At 45.9% G+C, this 13,347-nt stretch overlaps 1 protein-coding gene across 3 annotated transcripts in view; it reads right to left on the bottom strand.

The window, feature by feature from the left end:
• SPNS2 (sphingolipid transporter 2) overlaps positions 1–13,347 on the bottom strand; it is a 94,909-nt gene that overhangs the window by 46,424 nt on the left and 35,138 nt on the right. For all 3 annotated transcript variants that reach the window (XR_004427965.1, XM_033172020.1, XM_033172019.1), the window contains exon 2: positions 8,486–8,551. Coding sequence is in view for 2 of the 3 variants with exons in the window: in XM_033172020.1 (XP_033027911.1) it covers positions 8,486–8,551 (66 nt within the window). In the remaining variant the exon portion in view is untranslated. The remainder of the gene's footprint in view (positions 1–8,485; positions 8,552–13,347) is intronic.

Genomic DNA, 13,347 nt, shown 5'->3' with positions numbered 1-13,347 from the left:
CGCTGGTTAAGCTACCAAGTCCCAGATCAGACACTGATGAGCGCGTTCTGGCAGATGCAAAACTGCCGGCTGAAAGGGGGAGGTAAACACGAAGAAACAAGAGCATACGAGCTTGTATCCCGTTTTTTTGAAAACTAATAAAATTAAAAATATATTTTAAAAAAAGAAAAGATTCTTTTTTTAAAAGAAACAGGAGATAAACATGCTTTTTCAGCAAAAGAACAGAAATTAGCTTTTCGCAATGCCGCTGAACGAAAGCTAATGTCAATTTCTGCATTGACACGGTTGCTGAGCATTTATGGCAGACAGCGCTTCTGCGTCGCATCCCGTGTTTCATTCTACCTTGCATTCTGTGGATCTATAATTTCATTAAAATGTTGCTTTTGGTGGTGGTGGGGAAACAAGAGGCGAAAAAAGAAACAGAGCATACGCCCTTTCCATTTAAGTTCCTTCCTAAGGAAGGTGGATTTGGGGTGACATTTTGGAACTACAACACACACACACACACACACACACACACACACACCCTGGAAAAAAATGCATTTGTTTCGCTATAATTGTGCTTTAAAAAATAATAATCAGAGGAAAGGCTGAATTAACTAGACAGGATGGGCAGCTCAGTATCTATTTCTGCCTTCAGTTGCCTGACCCACCCTGATACAGGTGGGCCGTTGTTTCTCTCAAATATGTCCCAGTTCTTTTTTGGTATGTGGTTTGATTCTTCTCTCTCTCTCTCTCTCTCAATTATGTGAAGAGGGAAAAAGCAGTTCATCCTCTCCAGGCTCCATAGCTTCCTTCACGCACTGCTACCCATGAGTGTCCTGCTCAGTTATTCCGACTCGGGAGAAGCCACTCAACCGACAACTTGGCTCTCTGTCAGGAAATGTGAGGTGCTGCTGATTTGCTTGATTTGAAGAGATAAAATAAAATAAAGCCAACACAGGGGATAAGCAGGACGCACAAACTTGATTTATTTTTAAATACAAAACCTGGGTGTTGAAGGAGATCAATATCATTAAACGTGTTGTGGTGTTTTGAAAGTTTCTCCGCAATGTCAGAATAAGGAGGTTAACTGAGGGAAACCGAAAGCTCTCAAATGGACTTTGGATTTCAAGATATCCCCCCTCACAACCAGAGACGTGGGAGAAATTTGGTTCAGTTTGGATTTACTTGCTTAAAATTCACACTTCCTGAAAAAATAAGAAGACACAACCATCATTGGAAGTGTGCGTTTCTCAGAGGTTAGGGCTGCAGCACCCCAGCCAAATGAAAATGGATGTATTTGTGGAAATAACTTGTGAAATGCATTGTGCTAGGGGAGAGTGCTTGCAAAAATGTGGAAATCGGGCAAAATTTCCATTCCCTGTCAGAGGCAGCAATGTTTCTGAATATCAGTTCCTGGAAAACTCAGGAGGGGAGAGGACTTACGCTCAGGTCCTGCTTGCAGGGCAGGGTAATGCTAAAATCGATCTACAGTAAACTTTTGTTTTCAGAATGAAACCAGTTTCTCAAGAAGAGCTTTTCAGGGTCAGAAGATATGCAACCGATCTAGGTTGTGTGCGGTGTACGTCGAAAAAACAAGTACTTGGTCTCCACTGATTCTAGGACAAAATGTTGTGTGTACGCAGCCCAAGGTGTGAGTGGCCCAAGGCTACCAAGCAAGCTTCATGGCTGAGCAGGGATTTGAACCTTGGTCTCCCAGGTCCTGGCCCAACACTCTAACCATCATGCTACACTGGTCTCTGCTTCCACCCCAAGCACTTCCAATTTAAAAGGGATCAATGTTAGCTAGGCTGGGAAGAGACTCTCTGCTTGGGGCACGGTTTCCCAAACTTGGGTCTCCAGCTGTTTTTGGACTACAAATCCCATAGTAGTCCAAAAACAGCTGATAGTCACTATCCTCCATTAATTTGTCTAATTCTCACTGCCCTGGGTTACTCAGAGCAGTGTTTTTCAACCTTTTTTGGGCAAAGGCACACTTGTTTCATGAAAAAAATCACGAGGCACACCACCATTAGAAAATGTTAAAAAAATTAACTCTGTGCCTATATTGACTATATATAAAGCAATTCTCTTGAATAGGAATCAAATAAACACAAAGAACGTATTTTATAATTACTTTATTATGAAATAGTAAGTAAACAGAAATTCTTCTCTCCGCTGCTGCGCACACTGTGCTTGGGCGGGAAGGAAGTTGGAAGATGATGTCAAAAAACCCACACACCCCCATACCCAGGACACAGTCCGGTGCCCGCAAAAGAAAAAAGAATTTTTTATGGAAAATTCCAAGAAAATACACGTCCTTAATAGTCTTAAGCCAATTTCAGGCTACGTTCACTTCACTTGCCAAACTGCACTCCCACTGAACCGCAAAAGGAGGGCTGCAACCATCATAAACGCAAGTTTCCAGCATCCATGCTGGCAGCTTATGGAGGGGGCGGGGAAGGGCCCACGTCAAAGCGACGGCAAGGAGGAAAATAATACTATTATACCGACACCCTGTATCAACGCAAAAGATTTCGCCTAGTTTTTCTGTCAATCTAATTGGATGTTATAGCCGAGATACTCAAAGCAATTAATTTAAAAAAAAACGCATAGGAAGCGCACTTCACATACTTCGGGGCACAAAAGTTTAAGTAGGCGCGTGTAGAAGGAGAAAGGGGGAGGCCGCCGCTCCCTTTATTAGAGGCTCCTGGAAAGCGCGCCAACGAACAGGCAGCCGGCAGAGGAAGAGCAAGCAGCGGTAACTGCCCTTCACGCCCTCCGGCGCCGCTTCTCCGCCCTCGCACCGCCCTCCCTCCGCCGACGGCTCCGCCAAACGCACCGCCGCGGTGCCGCCCTCGCAGCTTCTTCCCTCGACCAGCCCGCCCATCTCATCGCTGCCGAAGGCGAGCGAAGCAGCCCTGGGCGCCGCCATCTTTGGCGCCGCCTCCATTTTGCCCGCGCAGCGTCAGTAGCGCCAAAGGGCGGGAAAACAAACCCCGCCAGGTCCGGCCACAAGCCCCGTCTGCCGTTACCCCGAGGGGAGTCCCCTCCTAGGCGCCGCGAATTTAGCTAAGCGGGGCCTCGAAAAGAGCCAAAGAGAGGCGTCGCTGCGGTCTCTTCTCCACCCGCGCCACTCACCTCCACCGTAACGGCCATACCGCGACATCTTCACCCGAGTAGGGGGGGAAATCCCAACCGTCTCCACGGCACACTAGGCAACATCTCGCGGCACACTAGTGTGCCGCGGAACAGTGGTTGAAAAACACTGACTCAGAGCATGCCGATGCCTCTCTCTTTTATTTCTCAGTAGTTTCCATTTGGCTCCATTTCGACCTGCCCTCGCCACCCAAGTCTGGCATCAGAAGGAGAGATGCCCCAGTTTTCCAGTCAAGTTAAGTAGGTAGAATTGGCTGCATGCCGCAGCGTTTTTAGGTTGTGTTGTGCCACACATGAGATTATGCTGTTTGCTGATTCTTCTACCCCCCCCCCCCGCCCCACCATGAAAGTTCATACGGCAACAACAAAAATTCCTGCATTCAGCAACCCGGGGTTCCCAAGGTCTTTAAAAAAATAAAAGGAAAAGAACCAAGTCTGCTAATTACCTTCTGGGAACATGAAAGAAGCATGCAAATTAATATCTTTAGCCAGAATCACAGGCCTGCACAGTATAGATAAGGCAGCTGAAAAATTCGGATACCTGTACTTGAGAATCACACACACACACAATGTTAAGGACCTCCCCACTTAACAGTAAAATGGGCTTCCGTGTCTCTAACTCATGGCAAGGTGCATATGTGCCAACTCCTAGGGGCCGAGGCAGTTTTGGGAACCCCAATGTATTTTTTGAGGGGGTTGTACCCTCCCCCCTCAACGTTCAGAGGGCATTTGGCTCAACCCCCTGGCTCCTTGCGATGTCGCACGCGTGACGTCAGGCCGTCGCATTGGGCCCCCTCAAACAACTTGCAAAGATGACGCCTCTGGCAAGGAGGCAGTTGAGCGGGTCCTGGAAGCCTGCAGCCATCAGCTTGAACTGCAGAACTAGACTAGAGGCTGCAGTTATATAGGGCCAGAAGGGATCTTATTGGCTCCTCAGGTCACCTGAGCTGCTGGGCCTGAAAGCTGCAGTGCCTTTTCGGGCCACAAGGAGAGGTGGCACTGTAGTGGCAAAAAAAGCGCAGGGGCAGGAAACCATCAAATCTTGTCACACGTTTGGCAGGTGGGTGGGGTTTGCTAGAAATAGCCTGGTGGGCCCTTTTGGAGAGGGGCCTGGTGGGCTGAAAGAGGCCCCCAAGCCAGAGATTCCTCGCTGGTGGCTTAGGGAGTCAGGCCCCTGGGGTCCCAGCTGCCTTTGCTCCTAGTTTGGGCTTCTACCATCCCAACACACCTCTTCCTTCGTTGCAAAACTCCGCAGGAATAGCTATTCAAAGGCCCAAAACCTTCAACTTCAAATTTTTAGAAGCCATAATCATGCTCACATTTCTAAGCCCCAGCCTTGACCGCAGCTGAAAACAGAACTATAGATGGAAATGGAGAATGAAGACAAATTTGCAGAGGAGGCGAGCAATTACCTTGAACTGTTTATATACCATTCTTTCCCTTGGTTGGTTTTGTTTTTAGGTTTTTTTGTCTTGTTTATGCTATGTTTGATTTGCTCCTTTCTATCCTTTTATAGAGAGGATTCAGTCAACCCCTAGTAGCGTTTATTTAGAAATTTACGGGGCAGAGAAATCCGTCGCCTTCTAGCCATTCTGGGGCTCCAGCTCTCGTCAGCTCTGGCCGGTATGGCCAAGGATCGGGGATGATGGGAGGTGGAGTCCACTAATACTTGGAGGGCACCCAATCCCTTTCCATTTGCTCCAACCATGGGGTGCCTTGCTGAGAACTATTCTGCCTTGAACAGGGCATCACAATCAGGAACAGCCCGAGACACTTTGAGGGCAACTGATAATTAAATTTTAATTCAGCACTGCTGATGGGGCCACAGAGAAGGCCAAGTGGGTGCCAGTCCATTAGGAAAACTGGGGCACCAAGCTCGGCCTAATCCTTCGCCACTCCTCTCTTGCCTGCCTCCTTGCTTAACAAGCACAGCAAGGGGGTGGCACTAACTGTTGACACCCTCTTTCTCCTCCTCTCCAGCCTTAGTGTTCCCCACATGGAGAAGGATGGGGACAAAACCAGGCCTAGCTGCCCCTGCCCATTGTTTGCCTCTGGCTTCACCCCCAGTTGGCCCCCCTGCCTTCTGACTTACAAGTCGCAATAAGCACCGGCCACCCAAGGGTGGATTGACTATGAAACTAATGAAGCTTAAGCTACAAGGGCCCCAGAAGCGGCTTTAGTCCACATTGCTTTAGAAAAAAATGGGTCTAGTAGACCCGATTTCATCATTCTATGATGCATCATACATGTATAGAACATTTCCCTAATTTCCATCCCCCCCTATAAGGCATAGGAAATTTTGGCTCACTTTATTGACTTTGGCACGACAGCAATTTTAATTAAAATCTGAGATGCAGTAGTTTTTTAAAAATGCAGCAATCTGTTGTGCAGCAACCCCACTGAAGATAACAGTGGTTACCCAGACCTCGTTGTTGGTTGTGAAGGGGGCCCCCATAACAGTTCGAGCTTCAGGGGTCCCCAAATGTAGATCCAGTATTGCCGCTTCTCTTTGCATCTGCCACCCGAGGCAGGTGCCTTACTCTGCCTAATAGTAGAGCCGGCGCTGCTGACAAAGGAAAGTGCCGACAGTCAACCTGGTTGGGCAGCGGTGCTCCCTAACCCCGAAAAGGCATGGGAGATGGGCTGTGGTTTCTCAGCACAGAGGTAAAACGGTATCCCGTCTGCCCTGTGGCTTCCAGGCAAGCCGGAGAAATTGAACCATGGGTTATTCCATTGGAAAGGGGAACCAAGTTACACCACCAGCTTCCTAAAACCGGATCAAAAAACCACACCAGTGGCTTGGGAAAGCATTGTTGCATTGATGTCGCTCTCGTGTAAAAACCCAGACCTTTCCCCCCAAAATGCACATTTGAACATGCACCGGCAGAGCAAAGCAGGCAAGAGCTGAAATGTCACCATTCTCCGCTCCACGCAGGGAATGTGTGAGTATCGGTTAAAATGCTGGCGCAGAGCTGAAAACCATGCCTGCCTTTTACTTCTTTCCTGTGCCAAGGTTAATTCAAATCCCTGAAAGCAACTGAAGACGCACAGCAAAGCGAGGCTGGCAGTAGCCTCTGCCGATCCTCATTCTTTAAGAGTCAGAGAGACATTTGTCAAATTATATTGGAATTCAAGAAGGTGGGGGTGGGGAGTGCACTTGCAGAGGGAAGTCGCTCAAGGAATGCTAAAATAACCAGCCTTGGTTTACAGTCCTTGCTCTTCGGTGGGCTTTGCGTTTCTGCATTCGGCCCCATCTGGGCTCTTAGGCTTTATGCAAACCTCTCTCTTCATGGTCACCACCAACAACATGAGAACATAAGATGAGCCTGCTGGATGAAGCCAATGTCCCATGTAGTCTGGCATCCTGTTCTCACAGTGGCCAACTTTAGCCTATCCTAGTTTCTGCCATAATGTGTTAAGTCTAATGGTTGCTTCTGCTGAGACAGCAAAATATACCAAAAGCCACAAATTGGTGCAAACCAAGGTTTAGTGTTACATCCAAACCAAGAAGCTCTGGTTTGGGGACATTGCTCCACGTTACTAGAAATTGCTTCTTGGGATACTCAGGATACGGGGCGAGGATGCACCAATCAATGATTCACATGCACATTTTGGTTTGGGATCCAGACTCCATTTAGTGAAAACCATGGTTTGGCACAACACCTGAACCAACTGCAAACACCATCTTCCTGGCTCTACAGGAACAAACTGCTAATTTTGGTACTCTGGGGTGGGAGAGCAGAGGGAGGACAGACATACAGTCGGGTTCTAGGTTTTATATAAATAATACCCACCGTACAACAAGGAGCAGAATGAGTTAATAAGGTCCCTGATGCACACACGCCTACGCTGCGTTGGATGCAACCAAGAGATGCGGCTTCTTTCTAGCTGGGCTTGGAAAAAGCCAAGGCCGCCTGTCTGCAATATGTGCCGCGTGCAGCAGCTTCACCAAACGCCGCCTTTACAAAAGAGCACCATCTGGCCACGTGGTTTGCAAGCCAGGATTGGCTGGCAGAAGATTCAGAGAGTTTTGCAGCAGGGGTGGGGAGCCCGTTTGGCTCCAGATCTACTTTGGAAGGTGGGTGGGACAACAGACCAGTCGATCACGTGGTGCTATCACAATGTGTCGTGACCGGCAGGTGGGTCATTCAACCCGCTTCCAAAAACACACTGTGTGGACTTTGGGATGCACAAGAATAAGGCCGCCAATGAGACTTCTTTCTGTTCTCATCCTGAAGCAAAGTTCTTAACCCGGGGTACTATTTCCGGGTTAGCGGAGCCTGTAACCTGAAGCGTCTGTAACCTGAAGCATCTGTAGCCCGAGGTACCACTGTATTGATGAGGCTGCCTCGCCACATTGAGGCATGTGCCATTGGGGGCTTGCGCAACAAGCTATTTTTATTTATAAAGCATATAAATGGAGAATGTACAGAAGGCATAGGCAAACTCGGCCCTCCAGATGTTTTGGGACTGCAACTGCCATCATCCCTGACCACTGGTCCTGTTAGCTAGGGATGATGGGAGTTGTAGTCCAAAACATCTGGAGGGCCGAGTTTGCCTATGCCTGTTGCACAGCATCAAAACTGTCTTGTTTCACGACCCCTCTTAGAACCCTCCTGTGATGGGCTAAATGCTCTGAAACCCTCTCAAAGCACCCACCCCTAATTTTATAAACTGGTTGGGGATTATTGGGGATGCAGTCCAACAATGTCGGGGAGCCTAAGACTGAGTCTTTCATATATTAAAACTAGGGGGAAATCCCTTAAGGCACCCCACCCATTCTAATACGCCACAGATAGTTAAAAGCCAAAGACCTGGTTAAAAAAGGAATGTTTTTGCCTGGCACCTGAAGATATGTAATGATGGTGCCAGGCAAGCCTCCCTGGGGAGAGCATTCCCACCAACGGGAAGCCACCAGTGAAAAGCCATCAGGATGATCTGCTTATGGTAATAAAGTGATAGCGATTATTATGACCGTCATCTGTTTCCTAAGGCTCAGCATTGCCTTAGGCACAGTTCGGCTCCCCAAAGCTACCCAAAACAGGAGATGTTGTCTGCTTTACCTGGGATACCAAGATGCTCTTTGCCTAAGGGGGAAAAAAGATGCTACAAGCATCTATGTCATTCCTCACACCCATCAGCTGCCTTGCTCTGCTTTGCTTGGACGCTGAAGGCCAAGTTGCAGCTGAGCTGAGCCAAAGCAGGGCGCAAGGATGTAAAAACAGGCATTTGCCAGCCAGCTGCGATTTAAAACCAAGCCAGCGCTCACTCACAAGGGCACTGTGACCTTGGATTAAGAAGCCGCACAGAAGAGGAGGGAAAACACGCTCAACAGTTCTCTTACCTGTCTGCAGCAAGCCGGCTCCGCTGTCCTTGACTCCGAAATGTTGCTGAATGTCTAGCAAAACACCTGCAGGGCAGAGAATAACATGGGATGCATGAAGTTGGAATCTGAATACCTGTGAAAAGCAGCAATCCTCAAGGCATGTTCAAGAGAACCTGCTGTCCCCATTTACTAAAGACAGGCCTGATTATTTTGGGGGGGAGGGGTGGGTATCATGAAATATCAGCTTCCCAAATTCAAACGTTAGCACTGTTGTTGTTTTTAAAGTAAAATTATAAATCAACACAGTAAGCTGCAGCTAAACAGTCATTTCCTAAGACTAGATAAGGGAGGGAGGGAGATGGGACTGCAGGACCTCTTCGTTCACTTTGCTGGAAGATCAGGAATAAATATTTCCATTCCAGCTAGTTAGTAGAAGAGACAGCATGGTGTAATGGTCAGAGTGTCATACTAGGACCTGGGAGACCAGGGTTCAAATCCCCCCACTTGGCCATGAAACTCACTGGGTGGTCTTGGACCAGTCACTGCCTCTCAGACTAACCTACCTCAAAGGTTCCAGTTACAGGTGGGTAGCTGTGTTGGTCTGCCATAGTCGAAACAAAATAGGAAATTCTTTCCAGTAGCACCTTAGAGACCAACTGAGTTTGTTCTTGGTATGAGCTTTCGTGTGCATGCACACTTCTTCAGATACCCGAAAGCTCATACCAAGAACAAACTCAGTTGGTCTCTAAGGTGCTACTGGAAAGAATTTCCTATTTTGTTTCTACCTCAAAGGGTTGTTGTGTGGATAAAATGGGAGGGCATGTAAACCATTTCCAGCTGAGCAAAGAGGCAAGACACCTACAAAAGGACAAACGGCCACAAAATATCCAAGGGCTAGCTTTTCCGCAGCACATTTGCAATTGCTTTAATCAGATTAACCAACATAAGGGTCGAAACAAAAAAAAATCCCTTCCAGTAGCACCTTAGAGACCAACTACAAGTTTGTTCTCAACATAAGGGTCAGTTGATTAATCAGTCTGGGCCCAACAAAGCTGATTGACAAGTTCTGAAAGGGCGAAAAGGAAGAACTACTTTCACAATAAATCCAAGACTCTTTTATCAGAAGCACCTAGTAACACCTAGGCTTAGCTGCCAGTTTCTACATCTTTTTTATTCTTAGTGCTCTCAGATTTCGGGTCCCCCCGCCCCTGAAAAAGCGTCCTTTGCTACTGCTTTTAGAAAACGAGCTTTAGTTGCACTTTTACTATTAAATGGTTTTATCATTGTGCCGTTGGCTATGCTGCTCTGCATACTTTTACCAGGAGAGCAGGATATTGTGCTGATTCTTTATTGCTGTTGATGAGAGTTGTAGCCCCAGACATCTGGAGAGCACCAGGTTGGCGAAGTCTGGCTTTAGGCATGGCTTTAGAAGAGGAAGAAGAAGGAGAAAAACTTCCCTCTGCCATGCAATGCTTAAATCAGCCTCTGCTACCACAGGAGGGATCCGCAGCACATTGTCCCAATTCCAGCGTGAATACTTGGGAAAGTAATCTCCCAGGTCAGCCAAGATCTGTCGTGCTAATTGGAGCCAATTTCCTATTTCACACACAAGCCCATGTGGGACGTCCGCTGGGCCCTGAGAGTGTTTTTCTACAGTTTCGGAAGAATTAAATTGGAGAGGCAGCCGGGAGACCACATTGATGATGTAAGGGGCACCCGAGGGAAGGAGAGCCTCCTTACTTGCATGCATGACTTTTTGCCCTGAAATCTCCTTTGGGAGGAGTTGCTGCAATTGCCAGGTTTCCTCGATTGCATTTCCACAGGCCCTTTTCTCCCTTCGTCTCCTCCAAACTCTCTCTCAGCCCTTGAATGCCCACAAGTCCCAGCAAGACCTTTTTTCAAGGAGGTGCAATGACAAACTGCCACATGTCCCAGGGTAGTGAGGGGTCTGTAAATCAAGTCCCCACAAGGAACAATTAGGTACCGGTACTTAGAAAACTGCTTTATCCCACATCAGGTCTTTGGTCCCATCTAGCTCAGTACTGTCAACACTGACAGGTAGAGACTGTCTGGGGTTTCAGGCAGAGGCCTCTCTCCCAGCCCTGCTTGGAGAGGTCACTGGGCATTGAACCAGCGGCCTTCTGCATCCCAAGCAGCTGCTCTACTAGGGTCTATGGAGCGCCTCAGAGAAGCAGCTCTAGCCTGGGAATGGTGTGCTGGGCCTGGAGAATGACAGGTTAAGGAGAGACATGGTAGCAGACTTCAAATATCTGCAGCAAGTTTTTGGACAAACATCTGGAACAATTTAAAGGCACTCCACTTGATCCAGCACAGCTCTATAAGTTTCCAGAAGTATTTCCACCGCCGGGAGTACCAGGGCCGAGTCAAAAGGATCCAGAGGAAGGTAAGAAAGGAGAGGCAACTGGAGGAGAAGAATAAATAAAGGAAAATGGCGCTCAAGTTAATGACTTGGAATGTTCGGGGACTGAACCAGAGACCAAAGAGACGCAGAGTGTTTTACAGCATAGAAAAGAAGAATCTAGATATAATATGTTTACAGGAGACCCACATAGTTCGACGACACAGAAGATTACTACAGAACAAAAAATTAGGCCAAGAGTTTATATCATCGGATAAGGTCAAGAAGAGAGGAGTAGTGATATACGCAAAGGAGAAATATAGCCCAAAACAGCTATTTAAAGATGAAGAAGGGAGATACATCGCAATTGAAATTAACGTACAAGGCGAAAAATTTTTGATTCTGGGACTTTATGCACCAAATGATGGAAAGTCGATTTTTTACAAAAAAAATACATGACTTGCTGTTGGACTATTTGGACTATAAGGTAGTTTGCCTTGGAGACTTCAATGGTGCAGTTTCCACATTAATGGATAGATCTCAAAGAACTAAATTAACGAATGATGGGAAACTCCCAAAGACCTTTTTTGAAATGGTGGATAATTTGAATTTGGTGGATTCTTGGAGACTAAAAAACCCCACAGAAACAGAGGCAACATATTTCAGTGAACCTCAGCAGTCATGGTCGAGGATAGACTACATCTGGATCTCGAATGAATTGGCTCCAAAAATACAAAAGGCAGAAATTGGCCCCAAAACGCTTTCTGACCACAATCCGGTACAGTTAAATTTAAAAATGATTTCCAAGGACTCTTTTAGATGGAGAATGGATGACGCTCTGATGAGAGACACCAAGCTAGTAGAAAGAGCGGTGAAAAAGATGAAAGAATATTTTCAAATTAACTGGAGCTCCGAAGTGGAGAAAAGGATTGCCTGGGATGCAAGTAAAGCGGTAATGAGAGGATTCCTCATAAGTGAAAAAGCAAAAAAGAAGAAACAACAAAATGCAGAAATGGAGAGACTGTTGAAATTAATCAAAGAAAAAGAAAAAGAATTAAGAGGACATCCCAGATGTGTTAAAATTCAAAAAGAAATCAAATACTTGCAATCCCAATATGCGAATATTATGAATCAGGATATTGAATGGAAAGTGAAAATGATGAAACAAAGAACATTTGAATCTGCTAATAAATGTGGGAAACTACTAGCTTGGCAATTAAAGAAAAGACAAAAGGCAAATGTCATCAGTAATCTGGTAGTAAATGGAAAAAATGTGGAGAAACCGGAGGAAATCAGATGGTGTTTTCAAAGATTTTACAAGCAACTGTACAAGGAGGAGAAGATAGATGAAGCGGAGATAGACCGATTTCTGGAAAAGAATGGATTGCAAAAAGTCCCAGAGGAAAAACTAATAACTCTCAACCACCCAATATCGACACAAGAGATAGAGGATGCAATAAACAACATGCAATTGGGGAAGGCCCCAGGACCGGATGGATTAACAGCAAAATACTACAAGACATTGAAAGATTGGCTATCGCAGCCGTTAAGAGAAATTTGCAACAAAATACTAGAAGGAGATAGGGCACCAGAGACGTGGAAAGAAGCCTTTATCACACTGATTCTAAAACCAGATACAGATAAGACTCTAATGAAAAATTATCGTCCAATATCCCTTTTGAATGTGGATTACAAAATTTTCGCAAATGTTTTGGCTACAAGGTTGAAAAGAGTGTTGAAAGATTATATACATAGAGACCAAGCAGGTTTCTTACCAGGAAGACAAATAAGTAACAACACGAGAATTATTGTGGATATTTTAGAAAAACTGGAAAGAGACATAAATACAGATGCGGCACTATTGTTTGTTGATGCAGAGAAAGCATTTGACAAAGTATCTTGGATATTTATGAAAAAGAATTTGGAAAAGATGGGAGTTGGAGAAAAATTCTTAAATGGCATTAAGGCCATCTATACAGAACAAAGAGCAAAGGTAATAGTAAACAGTGTGATATCGGAGGAGATTGAAGTTGAGAAAGGAACAAGACAAGGGTGCCCTATCTCCCCTCTACTTTTTATTACGGTCCTGGAAGTCCTTCTAAATATGATACGAAAAGATAAACAGACAAAAGGAATTAGAGTGGGAGAAAAAGAATATAAACTACGCGCCTTCGCAGACGATTTGATGCTATCCCTGCAGGAACCGGAAAGCAGTGTCCCCAGAGCCTTGGAATTAATTGAACAATTTGGACTTGTGGCTGGCTTCAAATTAAATAAGCAGAAAACCAAAGTTTTAGGTAAAAATTTGAGTGCAGAACAGATTCAAAGAATACAAGAAGGCACTGGCCTCAATTTTGTTAAAACTGTAAAATATCTAGGTATCAATCTCACAACCAAGAATTTGAACCTGTACAAGGACAATTATGAAAAACTGTGGATGGAGATAAAGAAAGATATGGAAATATGGACAAGATTAAAACTGTCGTTAATGGGAAGAATAGCAGTGGTTAAAATGAATGTC

The sequence above is a fragment of the Lacerta agilis genome, chromosome 15 (genome assembly GCF_009819535.1).
Source record: "Lacerta agilis isolate rLacAgi1 chromosome 15, rLacAgi1.pri, whole genome shotgun sequence".
Classification (NCBI taxonomy): domain Eukaryota; kingdom Metazoa; phylum Chordata; class Lepidosauria; order Squamata; family Lacertidae; genus Lacerta; species Lacerta agilis.
Note: the sequence above shows the minus strand (reverse complement) of the source record. Positions and strands in the feature narration are given on the sequence as shown.